This window comes from Rhamphochromis sp. 'chilingali' (genome assembly GCF_963969265.1).
Source record: "Rhamphochromis sp. 'chilingali' genome assembly, chromosome: 3".
Taxonomy (NCBI): Eukaryota; Metazoa; Chordata; class Actinopteri; order Cichliformes; family Cichlidae; genus Rhamphochromis; species Rhamphochromis sp. 'chilingali'.
This window is the reverse complement of record NC_137931.1, coordinates 22,085,542-22,107,578: the sequence shown is the minus strand read 5'-3', so window position 1 is coordinate 22,107,578 and position 22,037 is coordinate 22,085,542. Positions and strand designations below refer to the sequence as shown.

General features: G+C 40.0%; 2 protein-coding genes and 1 long non-coding RNA gene across 9 annotated transcripts in view; 2 read left to right on the top strand and 1 right to left on the bottom strand.

Moving 5' to 3' along the window:
• The window catches only part of LOC308393761 (inactive dipeptidyl peptidase 10-like), a 148,044-nt gene extending 146,254 nt beyond the window's left edge, over positions 1 to 1,790 (bottom strand). Inside the window, exons 1-3 of one of the 3 annotated variants that reach the window (XM_080877734.1) lie at positions 1,745 to 1,769; positions 1,450 to 1,508; positions 648 to 713 (exon numbers count right to left, since the gene is read on the bottom strand). In XM_080877734.1, the coding sequence (XP_080733860.1) occupies positions 648 to 713; positions 1,450 to 1,498 (115 nt within the window). In that variant the 5' untranslated portion in view covers positions 1,499 to 1,508; positions 1,745 to 1,769. Of the gene's footprint in view, positions 1 to 647; positions 714 to 1,449; positions 1,509 to 1,744 lie in introns of all 3 variants that reach the window. The other 2 variants (XM_080877735.1, XM_080877736.1) reach the window with 2 other exon arrangements.
• Positions 1,791 to 1,810: 20 nt separating this feature from the next.
• On the top strand, positions 1,811 to 3,872 carry LOC308393764. Its single transcript, XR_013971028.1, has 4 exons — positions 1,811 to 2,691; positions 2,770 to 2,898; positions 3,173 to 3,297; positions 3,417 to 3,872. It is a non-coding gene; the product is annotated as an uncharacterized lncRNA (long non-coding RNA).
• Positions 3,873 to 12,862: 8,990 nt separating this feature from the next.
• Positions 12,863 to 22,037, top strand: part of nhej1 (nonhomologous end-joining factor 1) — a 29,124-nt gene continuing 19,949 nt past the window's right edge. Inside the window, exons 1-6 of one of the 5 annotated variants that reach the window (XM_080877742.1) lie at positions 12,863 to 12,927; positions 13,812 to 13,929; positions 14,246 to 14,456; positions 14,595 to 14,816; positions 14,899 to 15,037; positions 17,375 to 17,433. In XM_080877742.1, the coding sequence (XP_080733868.1) occupies positions 14,268 to 14,456; positions 14,595 to 14,816; positions 14,899 to 15,037; positions 17,375 to 17,433 (609 nt within the window). In that variant the 5' untranslated portion in view covers positions 12,863 to 12,927; positions 13,812 to 13,929; positions 14,246 to 14,267. Of the gene's footprint in view, positions 12,938 to 13,023; positions 13,312 to 13,811; positions 13,930 to 14,242; positions 14,457 to 14,594; positions 14,817 to 14,898; positions 15,038 to 17,374; positions 17,434 to 22,037 lie in introns of those variants that run through there. The other 4 variants (XM_080877741.1, XM_080877740.1, XM_080877739.1 and 1 more) reach the window with 4 other exon arrangements.

Here is a 22,037-nt window from a genome sequence, read left to right as displayed (position 1 = left end):
GGTGTGGCCACTGCAGCCTCCCACGGCTCCCTGGATGCCGAGCCACGGGCCGTGACACTCTCAGGCACCTTCCCCTCATTAGACTTGTAGTCAAGACCGCCTAATCCGAGACCAAGACAAGACCAAGACCAGAGGGTATCGAGACCAAGACAAGACCAAGACCAAGTTGAGACGAGACGAGACCGAGACAAAAAAAGTCCTTAAACTGCAGCCAGATGCTATTCTATATACATATGCCGGAAACCTTAAACTAGTTTTTTAATTAAGCAGCAAGGCAGAACAAAGTCGGGCCTGTATAAAGACACAGGGACTAAACCCCAATTCAACCAGACCCAGAACTGATCCGGAATTAAAACAGGACTACAACAGTAACCAAGACAGAACCAGAATCAGAACTAAATTATAGTAGCACTAAAAATAATCATAGACCTGCACTACACTTATTTTTTAATTCTACCAAAGTACAATATTTAGAATGAGAAAAGTTTATATAATTATTTAGCCTTGTTGTGCAAACAAGCCTGCATAACTTAATAAATGTAGAATTTGAAAAGTAACAAATGGTATCTAAAAAGAAACACTAGGTACGAGATACATGTTCTGATGAGTTTTGGCAAACAACCATTTGACTAACATGTGTGTCTCACCTGCTCTTGTTCCATCTCTGTTCTGTCCTCTCTCGCCCTCTCTGCTCCTCTCTCTCTCTCTTTGTGCTGACAATCAAGCCAAACACCAACATCATCAAATATACAGTTGAAACCAGATATTTACAAACTCTTCAGATCAAAACACAAACACTTTTTTAATTGTAACATCAAATCAGACTAAATGTTTCTTTTTTTAGATTGATAAATATAAAAAACATATTTGTTAACTTTAAGAGTAAAGAGAGAAACTATCTGTGTTTCTTAATTGCAAATGGCACCAAATTGTATTCAAACTTGAGCCACACTTATGGAGCTCCACAGTTCTGTTCCTGGTGTTTTGGTTGACATCTCTTGATTTTCCCATGTCAAAGAAACAGGCTCTGTGTTTTGCCTTATATGCATCCACAGCTGTGCCACCAGTTTACTCACATGGACTCTACGAACCTATCAGAAGCTTCTTCAGCTCAGAATGGAATCGTCTGGAGTTTTCTTATTAATTAACAATAAACTTAGTGTATATGTAATCCTAAATTTGATGAAAGTGATAAAATAGACAGCTCCCTCTTTTTATTCTGACATTTAACTAATTCAAAAGATATTTCAACATTTATTTATCTAAAACAAAAGTTTACTCTAAATTGATGTTTAACAGTAAAAAAAAAGTTTTTATGTTTTCTCCATAAAGTGTATGTAAATATCTGGTTTCAACTGTGAATATACTGCTGTGTATTGAAATTCCTCTGGTTTTGCATAGTTATATTGTGAACAACATCCGAAGCATAATATATAAAATAACATCTACCTGAGTTTTTTCTTTGAAAGAAGCTCCTTATGTCCATTGTTGTGTACATCAGTACACAACTGAAACCAATTTAGAGAGTTTGTTTAGCCGTGGAGGGTAACAACTGAAAATATGAAATGTAAGCTAAGACTCTAAAAAATCAGCATTGCTGTTCGGCTTTTTATTTATCCATTTGTTGATTCACTCGAAGAGCAAGTAACGCAACCAACTGATCAGTTTGATATCAATCTTTTGTGATACACCGTCATATTTACATTATTAGTTCAGTACGAATCAGTACGATTTGCTTTGGTACCTGGTCAAACTTAAGCTCTCCTCTGTCCTGCAGCAGCTTCTCCCCCCTCGCTCACATGGGTGCTGTGCAGTCGCCTAGTGCCTGAGCTCGGATCATACCAAAATTAGGGGGAATTTACGACGGTGCGCTCTGTGCTTCGTGTGTTGTTTTTGTTTTATACAGTTGTTAGTCAGGCATCTAACTAACAAATTACACTCCAAAAGACCCCATGCTTCTGAAAAAATGACCCGGGCTTAAGCCCAGTAAGCCCCCCCCCCGCTCCGCTGATGGTTGACTCCAAATCTCCCGAACACTATGTCGATTTGAGAACGCAAGACCGAAACAGCGAGACCAAGACAAAAGTCCGTCGAGACCAAGACGAGACCAAGACCACGAAAAAGTGGTCTCGAGTCTCGAGACCAAGACCGGTCTCGAGACATCCAACTCTACCCCTCATAGAGGAGTATGCTTTGGGCATTGTGATGCTGTTCCCCTCACTCAAAGATCCATATGCAGACAAAGGCTATGTAATAGTCAACACAAAATTGTTTAATGCTGGACATAAAAATTATCTGATATTTTGTTATGAGCTAAATCTGACAAAATATTTTGTATTTTCACTTATCCAGGAGCACTTCTTTGATGCCGCAAGTGGTACAGGATACATTTCTTTCAGTTTCTGAAAACTGTCCAAAGAAAGATTCGTTGGGGATCTCCAACACAACCTAATAGGTTGACAGACAGTTCTTCAGGTGGTCCAAATCTCAAAAGGACTGAATTTTATACACCAGCTTGATGGTGATTCTTGCAAGGAGGTCGTGTCTTTGCTCAACCATACTACAGACAACTCTGTGATTTTCCAGAAGATGAAAGAGACCATTCAGCACTATTGGAGGCTTGTTAATGACCCAAGCAGAAGCGTTGGTATCCTATCCACTTTTCCAAGATTCCAGGATACAAAAGGAATGGTAAGTTAGAATTCTTTTTTTTTAATGTTTGGAATTTGGAGCTAGCAGTTGTTTCAAATACAATTTTTTTTCTTAAAGGTGGAGCAAAACTTCACTCTCCTGTTCGCTGATGACACATCCTCCAGGTTGCTTCAGAAATGAAAGACATTCTTCAGGCCAAATGCCATAAAAGAGGCTGAAAAGCTCACTTTAACACCCTTTAACAAAGTAAATCGTTGTCCAGTTTTTCTAGTTTTGATCTTAGAATGTAATATAAAGTCAAACAAAGCATTGTCCGTTTTGTTTGTATGATGATCCTGAACTAATAATCCTATAGATTTTTTTCTTCTTCTGTATCTCTAACGATTTCATCTAGTTTTTGATAACTTTCAACAATAGACATGGGAGAGATGGAAGTCTCTTAACTTTCCCCTATTTTCATTGTTAAACAGATCAAAACATTTGATGAAATGGTATTAATTTTGTGTCTTTTCATCTTCAGCCTTTGAACAAGAAATGGCATTGCTGTTGTTGTTGCTACATCTCCTTCTACCACCACCAGGAGGACAAAGGTCTCCAAAAATCAGCGCGAGTGATGCAAGTCAGAGACTTGTACTCTTTCATAAGGTAATTATATCATGAAATTTCAATAATACCAAAGTCTTTGAGCAATCTCTTCTGCATTTTTTTCTGTATTTAGACACCATTTCTGTGAATAATTATTAGTTTCCTTATGTCAACCCCAGTCATGCTGGAGTCTGGAAGAGCATCTCTGCAATCAACAAGGATTGGCAACCATACCTCCTCGCTGTCAGGCAAAAGAAGAGCAAGACTGACACACACCAGGCGAGCCACTCACTCGGGGCATTTGATGAACTTTTCAAAGCACATTTTGTGTTTAATTTGTCCCAAGTGAATATAAAGCTGGACCTGTTATTTGCAGTGCAGTGGAAGAAGACACGCCTGTCTTTCGCCAAATAAGTGACTTACTTTTGGTTGAAGATGAAATTATTTTTTTTTTATGGGAAACAGGTTGTTTACAGAGTGTTTTGATAACCATCTATGCATGCTGAGCAGAGATGCATAGTGAAAATGTCAGATCTAAAGTTTTATAAATCTTTTGACATGCAAAGGTCATACAATGTTTCAGATGAGACAGTGTACATTGTACCGTCATTCACAATTTTTTGAAGACACAATAAATGTCCTTTTGGGGAATATTTATTTTGTGGAATTCAATTCTTTCTCAGAATTTAATTTTAACACTTTTCAGTGTAGAAAGCCTGACACTATAGGGAGTGAAGCCAACACTAACCAGAAGGTTAAAAATGTTAAAACATGAACTCTGGCCTGGTGTTAAATATTATAACTATTTCAAAAATGTTGATTTAACTCTTAAGAGTGTATAAATAATATATTAACCCTGAAAAAGTGTTGAAAATAATTCTGTTGGAGCTAATTTAACAATGGTCTTTTTGCTGTGCTTACTCTGTCTCCAACGACAAAACAAATTTCCCACGTGTGGGACTAATAAAGGTTATCTTATCTTGGTTATCTTATCTTAACACAGCCCCCTGGCTACCCACCGTAACCTGCTGGGGTAGACGGCCTGGAAACTGGCTCATCTCTCTCATTGACCTCAGGCCAACACGGCTCATCATCTAAGGTCACCTTTTTCTTTGAGGAACACGTCACCAGTTAGTTCAACCAAAATGGACGACATAATGAGAATTTGAGTGTCAATCCTAACATTCAGACTTCATATGTTCCTATAACAGCTGTTCACGTTTCACACTCGGCTCTGTAGAATGTACCGTGCAGAAAAACAGCAGCAATTTGGGGGGCAGGAAACTTCCATCTGGACACCAACGTCCTTGACTTCACATTTTTCAGTGCTGATGTTACCATTATAGAAAGACACAAACAGTGCAATCACAGTGATGAAATTACAGGAGAAGAAACACAAAGCAATGAATCAGCTTTAAACAGGAACACAGTAAAATGACCTCATACTTCAGATTTGCCACTTACAAATAAATCCACTTAAACACAAATAGATGCAGAAATTCCTGCACCATTTGTTTGTTCAGAGCTTATTCTCTGCAGTGGTAAACTCACCTTACAAAAAAGCCATCTGCGCCACCAGGAAGCCTTCTTTGATTTGTTCCTCTGAGCCTCAGCTGGAGGTGAGACGGGTGCAGAAGAGGTGGCTGGAGTGTCAGGGACCACATGTTCATCTGTGAGATCCTTTCGTGCACTCACACTGGAAAGATAACAGAGAAGATCAGTCTGCTGTAATGCACTCAAACTGCCCTCAGTGCCTCAAGAAAGTCAGCTGGACCGACTGCTTGCACTCAAAAAAATGAAAAGTTGACTTTAATTAAAATTATTTTGTCAACAGGTTCCATGAAATTGCATTGTGTTAGTTTAAAGCAAAAATGTTTAGTTCATCTAATTTTAAAAAACTACTTAAGATTAACAACAGATATTTAAGACTACCTAAATCAAGTTATGTTGTATGAACATAGATGATATATTTACAGGTTAGATAGTTTCGATTAGTTACTTCAACACATTTCTTATTTGTGGCAGTAAAATGTTAAATTTAAGTTAGATTAATTCAAATATTATATTTTCAGCCACCTTGTGCTTTACTAATTAGTTTTACATAAATTTATTTTGTCAACAGGTTCCACACAAATGAATTAAGTACATCCAACTTATTATTTTAAATTTCTTTTATTGCCAACACATTCAGTGAGCATTTGTGTAAACCCAGTCCAAAATAAAACACAACAGCTCATTAGCGTTAGTAACTAACAGTATGTAGACAGATGCAACATCAAGACTTTAAATTAAATGTCTGTATCTGCCAGAAATAGAAGAAAAAAAACATTGAAGACCACATAACATGTTGATAAGATGACACTTGAGTTATGCACATGCACATCTAAAAGCTGACGTGTACCGTAAACCTACGCATACGGATCAGTATTTAAGGTTTGACTCTCAATATCCTCGAGCACAAACTGGGCATCATCAGGACGCTACAACACAGAGCGAACACCATCCCCACAGACACAGTGGCCAGGGAGGCAGAAGAACGGTACATCAAGAAGGCCCTGAGTAAATGTGGTTATCCCAGCTGGACTTTTCTCAAAGCTGGAAAGGCACCTAAGGAAAGCTCCAGCTGATCCAGGAGAGAAGGACGACCGCTGCCCAAGTGATCAGCCTGTAGTGATCCCATATGTGTCAGGAGTATCGGAACAGTTGAGGCGCATTTTTTCCTCTGTGGCTTTTAAACCCAAAAACACGCTGCACCAAAAATTGGTCCACCCCAAGGATCGGGTCCCCCGACACAAACAGAGTAACATAGTGTACGCTGTTAAGTGCCAGGAGGATTGCCAGGATTTATACATCGGGGAAACCAAACAACCTCTGGCGAAGCGGATGGCACAACACAGAAGAGCTACCTCGTCAGGCCAGGACTCTGCAGTCTAGTCACACCTACAGGCCAGTGGACACTCTTTCAAGGATGAGGATGTGCACATCCTGGACAGGGAGGAACGCTGGTTTGAGCAGGGAGTCAAGGAGGCCATTTCCGTGAAAAGGGAAAGACCATCTCTGAATCGAGGAGGGGGCCTAAGGGTACATTTTTTCGCCATCTTACAATGCTGTGATTGCAGCCATTCCCCAACTCTCTGTGAATGGTACTCATGGCCATTGATCAGTGGGTTTTGGTCAGTGGTTGTTGGTCAATGGTCATGAGAATTTGCATAATTAAGATCAAGGAACTGACCTCCCAGCCCGTTGTTCCTTCAGTGGGCTGGTTTCAGTCATTATGCAAATGTACTGTTTATATGATTTGGGGACACCTGCAGTCACTTGGATGAGTGATGAAACGTCTCTCCCACAAAACGCTACGTCCAGATGAACAGAATCAACTTTTGGAGATTTACTTTCCTGGATGATGCATCAAGACTTCTTTCACAGAAGAATTCACATATTCGTGGGAGGTAGCCTGTTCACAGAATAGAGTCTAAACGAGCTCTTACTTTCAGGTACAGTACAGTATATAGAGACGAGATGACGAGGCTCCAGTTACAGCAGTGCAAGAACACAAACAATAAATACAAAAAGAGTAAGACAATAAATATACACTTTATGACTAGTGGTAAAGGGATCAATAACAATTTAAAATTTATAATTTACAGTTTGATGATTTAAAGTCTCACAGACAACCCATTGAAAGGGGAGGGGGGGGGGGGGGGGCGGCTGCTTCCAAATAGAGCACATTTCATTCATAAAGTTGTAAATCCAAGCCCATTATGTGTTCATGATTTGAATCCTGGGTTGTGTGAAATCCCAGAAATAAACCCTAGACAAAGCCAGAGGGGGTGTTCGCCCAGGGCACCAAACAGGCTAAGACCGCCCCTGAACGTCAATATTACAGGAGACCCACACACCCATTATAAACTGACACTACTGAATAAATTAATATACCATTAAAATGCATCAAAAAGTTTACATTTACTTATCTTTTAATGAGATATAGATATATCAATGTTTCTGTGTTACTTTGTGCTTGTATTTTATTTTTAAACTATTTTATTTTTAAATGATTTACCATTAAATCATTAATTTAATTTTTATTTTTAAACTGATAAAACATATTGACAGAAACAAACTTCCATGCCTTATTATGTCCATTTCAGTTAAGGTTTTAAGCATTTCTGAAATCTCACTAATAAGTCACACAGCTGCACAGGATTCAGAAGCACCCATCTGACGTGGCCATCGAAGCATTTTTAAAAATTATTTTATTCTCCCATCACTCTCCTCTGCTGTTTGTAGCTTCTTAAACAAGCAAGTGGATGCTTTCCTCCAGCTGTTTGAAGACCCCTTCAATGTTTCTGTGCTAATGAAATGCTATTCCATATGTCATCAGATCTAAGGCTTCGTTCACACTGCAGGTCTTAATGCTCAATTCCGATTTTTTTGATCAAATCGGATTTTTTTTGTCTGGTTGTTCACACTACAAATAAAATGTGACACCAAATGCGCTCTAGTGTGAACCAACCATTGGTGTGAACGGTTCACGGACCTCAAAGTGGCCCGCATGCGCAAAAGAAGACGTCACACATAACGCGGTCTGTTTACGGAAGTAAAAATGGCGGCTACAGAGCTAGTAGGTGTTGTTGCAACAGTCTAGCAATTTCTGCACAGACTCACAACCTCAGTTTCTGTCCATTGACTCGCTCTTCATGCTTTCTCGTTTGTCTTCTCCGGCGCTGATGGCGTCTGTCTTGTGTCAGTGACGTAAAAGACGGATTTAGTGCGACGTGACCATTCAAATAGCAGTCGCTTTCTGAAACATCAGATATGTATTCGATTCAGTACCACATACGAAAGTGGCCCAGATCGGATATGAAAATACTGGATTTGTGCTCTTCAGAGTGTCCGACCAAAAAAGTCGGATTTGATGCGCTTTCGCCTGCAGTGTGAACGTAGCCTAAAGACCTCTTCATTCAGTGCACGTCTTTTTGCAGCTGTTTTAAATGTAGATGAGGAAAGTGTTATACATATTTCAGTTGCAGCACTCAAGTCTTTAACCACAGCACTGCACACGACTTCAGATTCCCCCGAGGTGGCATTTGTTTCTTTTGGTAGAATGGCACTAGAATGGTCCCTTGTGACTGATATTGTAAGAAATACATGGAAATCATACATAAGAAGAGCAATGTCGCCCTCTCCTGGTTCAACTAAACCCGGACACTAAGATTGTGTATGAGTGACACAGACAGGGTGCTGTTATGACTTTATACACTTTACTCTTATTTCAATTTATCATTACAATTATCTGTCTAAGTCTTATTAAATAAATATGTATTTTTAGAAAAACATGTTCTGTTTTCCTCTGATGACCAAAAAACTGGCAACTGCCCACCTTTAGAGTCTTTCTTATAGCCTCATAGAGGCACACTTGTCAGAGATCATACGAGACATAACACGTGTTAAATATGTCAAATCTGATCTGATGTGAAAATTGCATATTTAATAAAACCATGCAAAATTTAGATGTCATAATGTGAATATATATTGTAGCTATGCTACAATCATAGGCCACTTTATTGGATACACCTATTTCACTGCTCATGAAAAGAAACTGAGGCTAGAATTCACACAGGCTCATCAAAAGTGGACAATAGAAGAAATTGATACTGATTTAGTGATGGCTGCTTCTAGCAGGATAACACACCTTGTCTCAGAGCTCAAATGATCTCAAACTGGTTTCTTGTTGAATCTGTGCCACAACAAGTTAAGACAGCTCTGGAGACAACATCAGGTCCAAACTAATGCCAGTGGCTAATGAGTGTGTATGGACAAACATACTGGGTAACATCCACATCCCACCTACAGGAGCTGCTCAGCCATGAAAACCTATGCCACAAAGCTCCTGGCTCACTTTTGTGTCCTTATATTAATGCCAGACGACATTTCCCCAGCAACCACATGGTTGCACTTTGGGCACTGTGAACTGCCCATTGTGGGCCCCAGTATTGCTGTGAAATGTTGGGCAGACTGTTTGATCTGAGCAGCATACCCACTGTATGCCCACACATCCAGTACTCCCACTGACTGGTACAGAGTGTGGACCAGAATGTTGTTTATGATTAAAGCTTCTTTTAGCCACTCCCACAGTTTCAATAGCAAAAGTGACCAATTAAATGTCTGAGAGGTAGAGGAACAGAAACCACAATATCTACTCTGCAGCCCTACAAAGTATGATCAAAGTTCATTCAAATCTTTTCCAGCTGTTGTGTTTGCAAACAGAATGAAGCACACGCTAACAAACACATCCGCTCTTTGATGGAGGTGACTATGATTCTTACAACTATAGTGTGTATTGATAACATATAAAAAGTATCCTATAAAGATATAAAATATCACGTCACATCTCTGCAAGATCAACAGATTGATCTTAAGTTCAATTCACTAATAATGCTATATAGAGCTATTTAAAACTATACAGTTTATTCTTTTACAAACCAGAAACAAATCATAAACCTTTGACTAAACATTTAAAATAATTTTACTGAACAATGAAATGAATAAAACAAATGTACTATATCCCCATAAATAAAACAAATAATAACTCAAAATAGTGGTCAAGCATATTAAAATGTGCTTCAACAGGGCAGATAACAAAAGCCTGCACTCTGCACTTGTTTTCACGGCATTACAAACTTCTTAACGTACGTACAAGGTGACATTTAAATTTCGCATGATTTTGTTAAATATGCAAAGCTTATTCTACACAAAAAACAAAACCATCAGCATGTTCACACAACTGTATAATCAACCAATCAGATGGCAGCAGCTCAGTGCATTTAGGCACTTGACAAGATCCAGATCCAGATATAAAATATCATTAGAGTCCGTTTTTTTTTTGTTTTGGTTTATATATCATGTGGCGCAAATGGGAACCTGAAGTTTGTTTCCGGTGCTGTGGTTAAAGAAAGTGAGCTCCACACTGGGAAAAACACGTTATTTTTATCTGCATTTGAAAGAGCTGGACAGCTGTGCTGAATGAATGACATGACAAAGTATTTTTTTAAAAAAAAATCCACATGGCTGAAAACTTCCACGTGTTGCTCACTTTAACGTGACCACTCTGCTAGCCGAGTGAAGCTACATGCACATTTACATTCCCGTCTCTTACTCACCATCACGGACAGCCTGGTGACAGCACAAACTTTAACGGGGTTTTTAAAATATTCCGTGTCTGTGACAGCAGTGGACATGCAGGCTGGACGTGACCTCTCCCTGTGTTTCAAATCCACACGGTCAGCGCCGGTGTGTTTGTGTGAGGCGGTTGCTAGAGAGTAAATGTTTCTCACATGTTTTAATATGCATTCAGTTAATATAAAGCACATTTTTCTTAATGATTGATCACTTGAATAAATAAATAAAACTTTGTTTTAACTATTTTAGCTGCTTTTCACTCAAAATCATTACTTCATGTGAAGAATTTTTTTTTCAGTCCACCCCCAGTTTTTTTTCACATGTGTAAACACAACACTGGTTCCTCCCTTGAGTTAGGTGCATTTTATAACAAATTCTTTAGTAATCAATAGATCACTGTGAAGCAAAAAATGGAAGACAGTCTGGCCCCTTGGAATGAAAGTACAGATAAATGAGGGGTGGCTTTTTGCACAGAACTGCATTTTTTTTTTTAACTATAAGAGAATTTATTAGAAAGAAAGTGTACTTTATTGATCCCTGTGGGGAAATTCCTCTCAACCCATTCACTCAGTGAAGCAGTGGGCAGCCATTGGGCACAGTGTGTAGGGATGGCACCTTGCTGAGGGGTACCTCAGGGTAGCTGTTCAGGGGAATCAGACCCCTGACATTCCAATCATGGGGCCACCACTCTACCTACTGAGCTATCCCTGACCCTAAAATGTTATCTAAAGGACTCTTTTAAGAATGGGATTATGAAACTTGTTTGTTACCCAGGAAACGCTTAAACAGCGGGTATGGCGATTGAACCCATAACCTTGTGTGTTATCAGCACCATATTCTAGTTATCTGACTCGTGGCCTGAATCGTCTGATCTGAAGCCAGCTGTAGAGTTCAGCTGATGAGCTGTGCAGATAGAGGTTGAAGCAGACATTTATATTCCTTGTCAGCTGACACTGCTGTTATTGTTTTTAGGAAAGCCCGTGTTAGGTATAAAAGCACTTATGTGGAGTATTTCTGACTTCTTTTTTGCTATTTCTTGTTAATGAAGCCCAATTGGTAATAAGAAATGTGCTCAAGTGAACTCAGCTACTACATACCTGAGCTCACTCATGCACTTTAGTGGCCAGTATGGGGCTTGAACCCATGACCGTGGCTGTTTCAGCACCATGCTCTACCCACCTGAGCTAACCAACCTGCACGAAGAGTGGTCAAACAACAGTTTTTGTTTTCCAGGATTTCACTGAACAAAGACTAGTGGATCTATTCTGGACCTCCAATCAACTGAGACTACTAAAGATGCAAAACCAACATAAATATCCTTTAAAGCCTTAGTTTTGTTTTCATTCACAGTTTCACGTCACATTTGTTGGACATGCTGCGCCAACTGATTTAGACAGGAGTCACAACCTCAAGAGCTGTAGCAGAAGGGCTGTAGCTACATTGTAAGGTTTTAAAAACTGAGCTATAAAACGTGCTGCCGATGAATAGTGGTAATAAAAACCGCGAGAGGCCAACAGTGATCACTGCCTTTTTTAAGGGGCTTGTTCAGATTAAATAGAACAAGATACAAAGCATTAAACATGATAAAACACAACAGCCTTAATAAAAGCAGAGTAATTTGGACCCGGAAGCAGGGTTCATACATCATCACTTAAAGACTGGATATCCCACCTTCTGTGAATGTTTTAATGCAGTACAGTTGTTATTATTAGCACTATGGCAGTTAAAATAAATAATATTCATATAAGAAATAAAATTGTCTTGTGTAAACTGTATATGGTGTTAAATAGGCCTATACTACTGTACTTTAATGTAGGTCATAAGGGTGGTACTTTAAGAGCCATGTATTTTATGAGGTGGTACTCGTTGTGAAAAGTTTGAGAACCACTGTTGTAGAGAGTGATAAATGAGAGAAAAGTGACACTATTTCAGATAGTGAATCACCAGGACTTCCAGCTGACGTCATCTGGCCTCTGTCCAGGCTACGTTATCGAAGACCATGTGGCCTAATGGATAAGGCGTCTGACTTCGGATCAGAAGATTGAGGGTTCGAGTCCCTTCGTGGTTGGTTATGCGTTTGCTACAGAGAGTCTTATGTGTCGGTAAATGAGGGAAGGACCAAAAGCCAATCTACCATTACACATTAATGGCCGATTATAAATGAGGAACGCAGTTCGGGACTGATGTCTAATCCGCCATACTGTTTCGTTGTTGTTGTTTTTTCTTACAGAAAAAGGAATTTCAAAAATATGCACATTAAAAAATCCAAAATATAAAACTTGATAAAAGCTAATACGAAACATTTAAATTTCACTGTTATGAAGTATATTAAGTGTTTAACGGGTGCATGAAATAAAAAAAAAAATACTGGTAACTTTTAAGAGGCTGAGTTTTATTTATTTATTTATTTCGAGACTGGCGGAACCTTTTAAAAGCGCCGCTGTTTGTCGTCGGTGTTGGAATTCTTAACTGTCAACAGGAACCGACTGCGGAGCAGCAGCGTGTGTTGTTGTAAGCTTTAGTACGTTTAAAATACCGTTTTTCTCAGTGTCTCTATGTGTGTTAGGAGCTGTCGGGTTAGAATAACCGAACTTCACTTTAGCGCGTTTACAACTGTAGAGACACAAAAAATTAGCTTAACTTACACCTTGAGTACCAGACCTTGAAGTCTGTCAATTCAGAGCTAAAAGTGAAACATTTTGTAGTAAATTTGTTTCTAGTATCGTGTAGATTGTTGCCGAGTTAAAAAATTTGAACTATCGATGTAAACTGAAGTTTGTTATAAACTAAATATTCATTATATTTTATGAGAAACGTTGAAACCTAAAAAATGTTCGATTTTTAAATATAGTTTGGTTTTCTGGTCATTTGTTACTAGGTTATACGCTCAAAAGGGTGAGAAAAACCACGTCTATAATCCCTTTTATTTTATGAATACACCTAGCAACACACATTTCTTTTTAACACTCGTGTTCAGTGTCTTTATTTTTATATTTTTCTTCATGCTTCGTCTTTGATTTCTAACAATGATCGCTGCGTGTTTAAGTCTCTGGAAATGCTATGTTAATTATAATACAGGCTAGATGGTTACCGAGTTAAAGAGTAGCTGCTACTCATGTGTGTATGCTCTAAAATAACACGATGACTCCTACCAGTATGTGATAAGGAGCAGTGGGATTTTAAATTCCTAATTTTTTGAACGGAGTTTGGACGACACAACCGAGAAAACCGCTGGCATGTGCGTCCACCGTCCTTTCGGTGTAAACTGGTGTCATAAAGTGACTGATTTGGTGTTTTTGAGTTTTCTTAATGATCCTGAGTCAACCTCTGTGTTGTGTAGTGTGTTTCTAATGACTTACTGACGAGAAACACTCGACTTCCTTCCCCGAAAACAGGAGCTGCCACTGCGGTCTGAACCTCCTGCAGTGCTGTGATTATGCGGCCAGCTCTGCGTCTATAAAACGCGGCTTCAGCAGAGCTCAGCCCAGGCTTTTGGGGGCGCATTCCTCGGAGGTGAGTGATTAGAAAACATTTTTGATATAAAATGAAATTAGACCATGTGTTCACTGGCATTCACTTTCAGAAACAGCAGCTCCTGCTTGCTTTGACCGACAAATATGGCTACGAGTCCTGTGATAATAGGTGCTTTTATTGTGAAAGAAAATACTTTGCTGTTGTTTTAATTACTGTTTTTAGTGCAACCCTTTTTATAATATCAAAGCAACATTTTGTTGTAAGAGTTGGAATACGAATAATATTAATAATAATAACAACAATAATGCTAACAATAATAATGACAATACAACATCTCCACCCTGCCTTTAAGTAGCTCTTTCGTCCTGTTTTCCCTGATGGAGGGAAGCGGAGCACCTGCTGAGGACATCCTCTTCCGGCGTCCCTGGCTTCCCGTGAGCATCAGTGGGTGCCAGCTCCTGGCCAAGAGCTGGTTCGGTGAGACGGCGTACCATATCCTGCTCACCGACATGCACTGTGTGTGGGAGGAGAGGATGGACACAGCAGTCATCCAGAGCAGAGCACATGTATGCACAAATGTGAACAGATAACCTGCGAGGCCTTGTGGAATTTACTTAGCAGGAAATCTTTATTCTTACTGTTCTTAAAAGCCAGATGAGCAAAAACCCGTGTTTGATGAATACATTCTTGTTCTCCATCATCAGGAGCTTAACAGGCGTTTGCGAGCCCCAGTAAAAGCCTTCTTCACTCACCTGTGTGAGGTGGTTAAGCCCTGCCTGGCGGGAGTCGGCAGCCAGACTGAAAACGAGGTTCAGATCTCTCTGACGAGACAGGAAGACGGTAGTATCAACATGAGGCTGAAGAGCGAGCTGGCAGGACTCCCTTTCTACTGGGAGTTTCACTGCACCCCTGCACCAGTAGCTTTGGTACGTCCTTACCTTTCAGATTTCTTTTTTAAACCCTAATCGTGGCGGCTGGGCTGTCTGACTGTTTTGTGTGTTTCTTCAGGTGTGCATTCAGCTGGTGCGCCCCCTGCTGACGATGAGTCGCCTGCTGCAGCGGCAGGTGGAGCAGCTGGGAGGTCTGCTGGTGAGGAAGGACGCTGAGATCCAGGACTACAGAGAGAATGGAGCCACGCTCAGCAGAGGTACAGAGGCTGTTTGTAAGGTCGCAGCATTTCCAGCAGCACTTCCTTGTCTGTTGTAATGGGATTGTGATATGCACCTGGTGAAAGCTGGAGGAATCCACCATCACATTACCCACTGGTTTTTGGGCTGGTGTGTTGAAGTCGGAAGCAAACATATTGGTTAGCAAGCTGCGCTGTAATTAATCTAACAACATCTAAGCAAAATGCAGAAACAGTGTGTGGACAAACTAAATACGCAGATGGGGGCAGTGTCCAAATTATGGGGTGCAGCCAGTGTGTGGGCCTCACTTGTACTGTGTTGGCCCAAGAGCTGAAGTGAAACAGAATGTTAAAAAAGAATGAAAGGTGTCCACTGCAGTTCCTGGTGAACTCTCAAATTGAGAAATGTTTGCACCCTTTCCTTTTCCAGCTCATTTGTCAACCAATCAACATTCAGTGTATGCGCAGTTTAACAGCATACTATTGGGTTTTTACAGGTGTGTGTTTGCGTAACCCGGCTTGCAGACAAAACAAGTATACGTAACAGCCAGGTGCTGCTAATCAAATGCATTTGATTCATTGCTCATTAGCGAGTGTGAGCACCTGTAAAGAAGCAATAGCAGGAACAGTAAGGAACAGCAAGAAAAAGATAATCCACAAGTGGAAAACATTCCCTCCAAGGTCAGACTGTGCAATGCTCAGTGAACTTGTAAAAAACAAAACAAAACCCAAGAGCTCCATCTCAGACTGTACGGTTGGCACGGTGGAGGAAGGGGTCATGATTTGGGCTTGTTTTGCAGCCGAAGGACATGGGCAGCTTCAACCATCTCCTCTGTATACCAAAGTATTTTGGAGTCAGGTGTTAGGCCATCTGTCCGGCAGCTAAAACTTGGCTCCGACTGGGTCATTTAACAGGACAATGATCCACAGCACAGCAGCAAATCTGTAACAGAATGGTCCAGTGCTGAGGTGGGGGCTGCTGTAAATAAGAGTTGGGCAAAATTCCTCCATAATGATGTAAGAGACCGATTAGGTCTTAAACTAAATGATGCCTTTTTTATTCACTGTGTCTGCATTTTTGTTAGTTTTTTTCTACTGAATAAAGAATGAGTTAATGTGATGGTTTGTGTGTTGTTGTCCATCAGAGCTTGTATTTATCTAATTTTAAGATCTGCTATGGACAGGTCTTAAAACAAAGGCACATTAATTCATATTTAAATTTGGTGTACAGTGCAATTTTGTGTTTTCTGAAGTCTAGTTTTTGTTTTTAGTTAAATTAAATGTTTTTTAAATTTTTTTCAGTTTTAGATTTATTTTAGCTTTAGTTCACCATGATAAGCTCAGTCTGTACCTTACACCAGGCTGTAGTTGTCAGATAAATGCGTTAATCTACTCTACAAGGGACCGGCAACACAAACGCTGATGATCACATTCAGCCTCCATGACTTTGAACCTTAATATAATTTAATCACCTGAGTTATAAAAAAACCAAAATCACCTTTGCACAGCTATCATGAACTCGAAAACTGTTCATAGAGAACAAAATGTATTTTTGCAGTTTTCAAACTCTGTCCGCTCTTTGGCTACTCAGGTTAAACATGATACATAAGTCACTTAGATACCTTCAAAAAGTTATTGTATGTTATTTTTATTTGTTCCTAAGTAAATCAGTTTGGCTGAGATAAGTTATAGTTCTCACACAGCTGAATAAACATCAAACAGAAAACTGATTAAACAGAAGTGTGAGATGGTAGAGTGAATGTGAGTGTGAATGGTTGTCTGTCCCTATGTGTTGGCTCTGCGACAGACTGGCGACCTGTCCAGGGTGTACCCCGCCTTTCGCCCTATGACAGCTGGGATAGGCTCCAGCACTCCCCGCGACCCTGAAAAGGATAAGCGGAAGCGACTGGATGGATGGATGGATGGATGGATGGATGGATGGATGGTGAGATGGTAGAGAATTTACTCCAATGTCCTGTTATATTTTACGGAGCAAGGAGTAGACGGCTGAGTTTATTAAACTCCATTGAGACAGCTGGTGACGCAAATCTGAAGGCTAGACCGTCCCATTTCACAGCCTCGCACTTCCGGCCTTCTCGGTTTTCGGAGGATCCGGCCTTCGCGGTGTACTTGAGCCGAAGGATGCAGCCCCTGAATTGAGATACAGCCTATGGGTGCTCACTCATTTGTGGAGCCATCCTGTAGTGGACATTAGCGGAAATGCAGTTTTTGGTACCTCCCCATAGGTTGCTAACTGTTTAGCAGTGCTTTAACTGCTTTTGTGACCCCTCAGTCTGATCACTGTGGAGTGTCATGATATCATGATTATAATCCAGATGTGTGTCTTTTTGAACCCAGAACGGCTGCAGACAGATGTTTTTGAGGAGCACACCCACAGAGAAGACTTCATTGCAAAGGTGAGAGGTCTCACACACACACACACACACACACGCACACGCACATGGAAAAGAAATCGTAAAAACTTATATGATTTACTCATGAAAGTGGCCACTTTCTCATTACTTTCATATATTGTTTTATTAAGTATCCAAAACATACAAGTTTCATTTATATAATTTTTCAAGGGATCTTATATCTGTTTTCACTCTTGTATGTTTTTCATACAAGTTTCACACAAGACAGATACAAACTTTATAAGATTTATATATATCTTTTTCATATGGGACGGACACACACGCACGCACGCACGCACGCACGCAGCCTGTAGTTTGAGCTCCGTTCCTCGTCATTAACCTGCTGTGGTGAGCTTCCTTGTGATAAACCACTGCGGTCGCTGGAACTTGAGCCGTGTGACGTGCTCAATAATCGCTGTGTGCCACTTCCTGCCAATCAGGATGAGGTGAGGTTAAGTCCCCGTGTGTGTGTGTGTGTGTGTGTGTGTGTGTGTGTGTGTGTGTGTGTGTGTGTGTGTGTGTGTGTGTACACTGTATTCAGGTGTGGAATTTCTCATCTCTTACTATGCTGACCTCTGACCTCCACTCTGTGTGTGTGTGTGTGTGTGTGTGTGTGTGTGTGTGTGTGTGTGTGTGTGTGTGTGTGTGTGTGTGGGGGGGGTCTGGGTTTTCAGATGCACCTGTTGAATTTTTCAGGACGGATACGACTGGTTATTTTTATATTTTTATTATGTTAACACTTCAGTGTGTTTTTCACACAGTTTCCATTTGAGTTTTGATACCCACATCCCTGCTGCCTTGACATTTGTCCACCTTCAAATACACTAGTCATACTGTATGTGGTAAAAAGGAAGAAAGCAAATCAATAAATATTTAATTTTAAGGGACAGACTGAACCATTAGGTTACAGCTGGTTGTGTTACTTTTTTTTGGATCCAAATGTTTCAACCTTTGGATGTCTCAGACATTTAAATGTCTTCTGTGTTACAAACAGAGCAGTACTCAGACAAAAAATAGCTGAATAAATGTATTATTCCAGTTCATTGTTTGTCAATTATCCAACCAAAAAACAACAACAACAAAAAAAGTGTCTGTCTGTCCTTTCTTCCTTCACGGGAACTAGAGTCGATCAAAATATCTATATATAAGATAAGATAAGATAACCTTTATTAGTCCCACACGTGGGAAATTTGTTTTGTCACAGCAGGAAGTGGACAGTGCAAAAGTTATGAGGCAAAAATTAGAATACAATAAGAATAAATACAGTACACAACTGTACAGAATAGAATAAAATAAAATACTATATACAGTAGAATAAAATAAAATAAATATACAATAAGATAAAAATAGAATACAAATACAAATACTATATACAACTGAGTAAAAATACAACAATGACAGAAAGGATTATTGCACTTAGTATTATTGCATATGTATGGATGTGTGTGCTTGATCAGTTAAAGTCTTTATTATGGAGTCTGACAGCAGTGGGGAGGAAAGACCTGCGAAATCTCTCCGTCCCACACCGTGGGTGTTATATGATTGATACAGACGCATTAAAATGTGTTCAGAATTTCCAAATCACTGATGATTCATCTCATAAGACATGACCCGCTGTTCTCCTCTACATAAAGTGATTTTTCAAATACTTTTAACCTATAAAAATCAGCCCTGTGTTTACTTGATGTTGGATCACCACTAAAGTTTGCAGTGGACTTGGTCATATTTACAGAGGTACCTACACATGTGGGTTTTTACAGGTTTCAGTCGTGGTAAAAAGGATGTTGCAGCATCATGACTCACTTTACTGCATCCTCTGATTCGATTTACAGTAGCAGCAGCGTTGTTGGCCATTACAACTAACTGCTTCTTATGCACACAGACGTTTCTGTTGCACCTTAAATTAATATCTGATGCCTACTTATCATCTGAAAACGAGCACCATCGAAATCCATGTGTCCCGTTGTAAATCCTTAAGACCAATCAGTGTCCATTAGCTGGATTATCAGTGTTTTACGGGCTAACTGCGGTGTGCAAGGAGACGTCCTTGGATGACTTTAGCGATAAGTGGACTTTTTTTTTTTTCTCCCTGAGCTAATGTTAGCTGGTGTATCTTAAGTAAGGTTGAGGTCCGGACTTTGACTGGATCATTGCAGCACCTTGATCCTTTTATGTTCAGATCATTGTCCTGTTTCATGACCCAGATATCCTCACATTTGACTCTAAAATACTTTGGTATACAGAGGAATTTATGGTCAACTCAATGACTGCAAGGTGCCCAAATCATCACCCCAGTACTGATATGCTGTGTTTGGTCCACGTTGTTACCTTTTAGAACATCTTCCAAAGAAAGTCTAAGTATATTAAATTAAAACTTCCGCTTGCAGCTTTTCAGGCAGTATTTTGTGCATTTTACCTTAAACATCTTCTATGTATTTATTTATTTATTTCATTCTATTTGTTGGACCTTCATCCCTTGTGCGTATGCATGGTCTGTGGAAGTTTTTACATTTGTTCAAACAAACTGTGGTAAGAAAATACAGATGAGTCACAGATTTGGTCGAACATTCATACGCGCAGTCTATCTGTGAATAAGATCCACTGTCTCCAGAGGTGTTAAAAGATGCCTTCATGTATGTCGTGGGGTTTTTATAGCTCTCGGGGAAATTTCCCGTCTCAGGTGAGTGTGCGGGGAAGATGCTGCAGGGCTTGCTTGTGTGTCATCAGGTTGTTTTTGGGGAGGGAAGCAGCCTGTTTGTTGATGCTGTTTGTGTAAAAGGACAAACCAGGAAAGAATCACAGTTTCATTCGGTGGAAAAGCTCCAGGTCAGGTACGATTATGACTCATGGAAAGTTACATCAGGGTCACAGTGGAAGCTCTATTTTCTGCTTTTTAAAAAAATATTTTTTCTGGGCAATCAGTGTTGAGCCAGGCTGGGTGAAGTGGACAGTCAGAAACCACAGAAGAAGAAGAAAAGTGCTGCAGTAGATCAAAGTCTTCTTCTCTCATGGCAAATTACACCGGGCTGCGACCAGGCCGCCCTCAGACCAAAGTCCAAACTGAAATAAAAGTGTGTCTGGGAAAAATGTTGCCGCGATGCGTCAAGCAGAGAATCACACACGCGATGGATAGACTGCTATTTGTGTGTGTGTGTGTGTGTGTGTGTGTGTGTGTGTTTAGCATGTGTGTGTAGTATTTATCTATCAGGGTCAGGCTTTTGCATACCTGTACGCGTGCATGTCCGTGAATGTGCCATCCCTGTGTTGTGTTTGTGTCGGCATCTCTATCTCCATGAGAACGTCCACTGCAGCCCATCATACTTATATTTAGTTTCTTTTTTACTCTCCTGATGTCATGGCGTCAGCAATCTTCTGTAGCTCTCTGCCAGATAATGAATGAGCCCATTTCCAAAAATGTCACAGTAACAGACGGATCAGAGCTGCAGGTACAACACACAGTCTGTATTTGTGCCCTGTTGCTGTTTTTAAAAACAAAAAAACAAAAAACAACCCGGCTTCAGTTTCAGCTTCAGCTTTTCTTCCTTGAACTTGAACTTCTTTGACATTTACACAGTTATTTACGTGCACAGTGCCAACACAGAGCGGCACAGACCAATATCTTCAGAAATCATCCGCCTCATCACCCTCTCCTTTACCGTTTCCTCGTGTGTGTGCGTGTGCATGTGTGTGTGTGTGTGTGTGTGTACCATTTATGGCCTCTGGTTTCCCACATTAAGGGGAGTAAAGGGCAGTGAGAGGGAGACGATGATGACAGGAACTGTAGCTTTTATTTTCTACTGCAGCTTTCCATGCAAAGCCCCTCCCCACTCGGTCACCACACAAACACCCCACCCAGCTCAGGTCAACATTTACATGGGTGGAATTAGTCTGTGCTTCCCACTGATGTACGTACACACACACACACACACACACACACTGGGAATTAACTTGGGCACAGGCTAAAGCTGGTCATGGAGCCAGAGGATGAAAAAAAAAAAAAAGTGTTCAAATCCTTTTAGGATCACATCAGCTTCCCTTTAGGACCTAAATTTGAGCGGTGTGTGTGTGTGTGTGTGTCTGCGCTTGGGCATCTGTGAGGACCAGTTCTACAGCGTGAGGATACTTTTAAAAACCTGTTGTGTTTTTAAAAGTGTAGCTGTTTTCTTGTAAACCCCCCCCCCCCCCCCTTTTTTTTTTTTTTTTTAAATACATGTTTTATAAGATTAGGACTTTTTTTTCGCTGTTTCTTTTTGTAAAGTGAGAAGCCCCGTTTTAAAACTGGGGAGTTTTGGACATTTCTTTTTGTAAAATAATGGCCATTGTTTAATATGAGGTTAAGAGCCTTTTTTAAAAAGCGTGAATGTTTTAGTAAAGTGAGAGCGCTTTTCTATAAAGTGCACACTTTATGTAAAAAGTGCCGTTATTTAAAGTCTTTTTTTTTTTTTTCTTGAGTTTTGAAAAATAGGGATAATTTTTGTAAAATTATAACTTTTTCAAAATTGAGAGGTATCCTTGTTGAGGGCTTTTTTTGTGTAAGGTGTGATTTTTGCAAAATACTCTGTTTATCAAATAAACACTTTTTTTGTAACGCTAGGACCATATTTTAT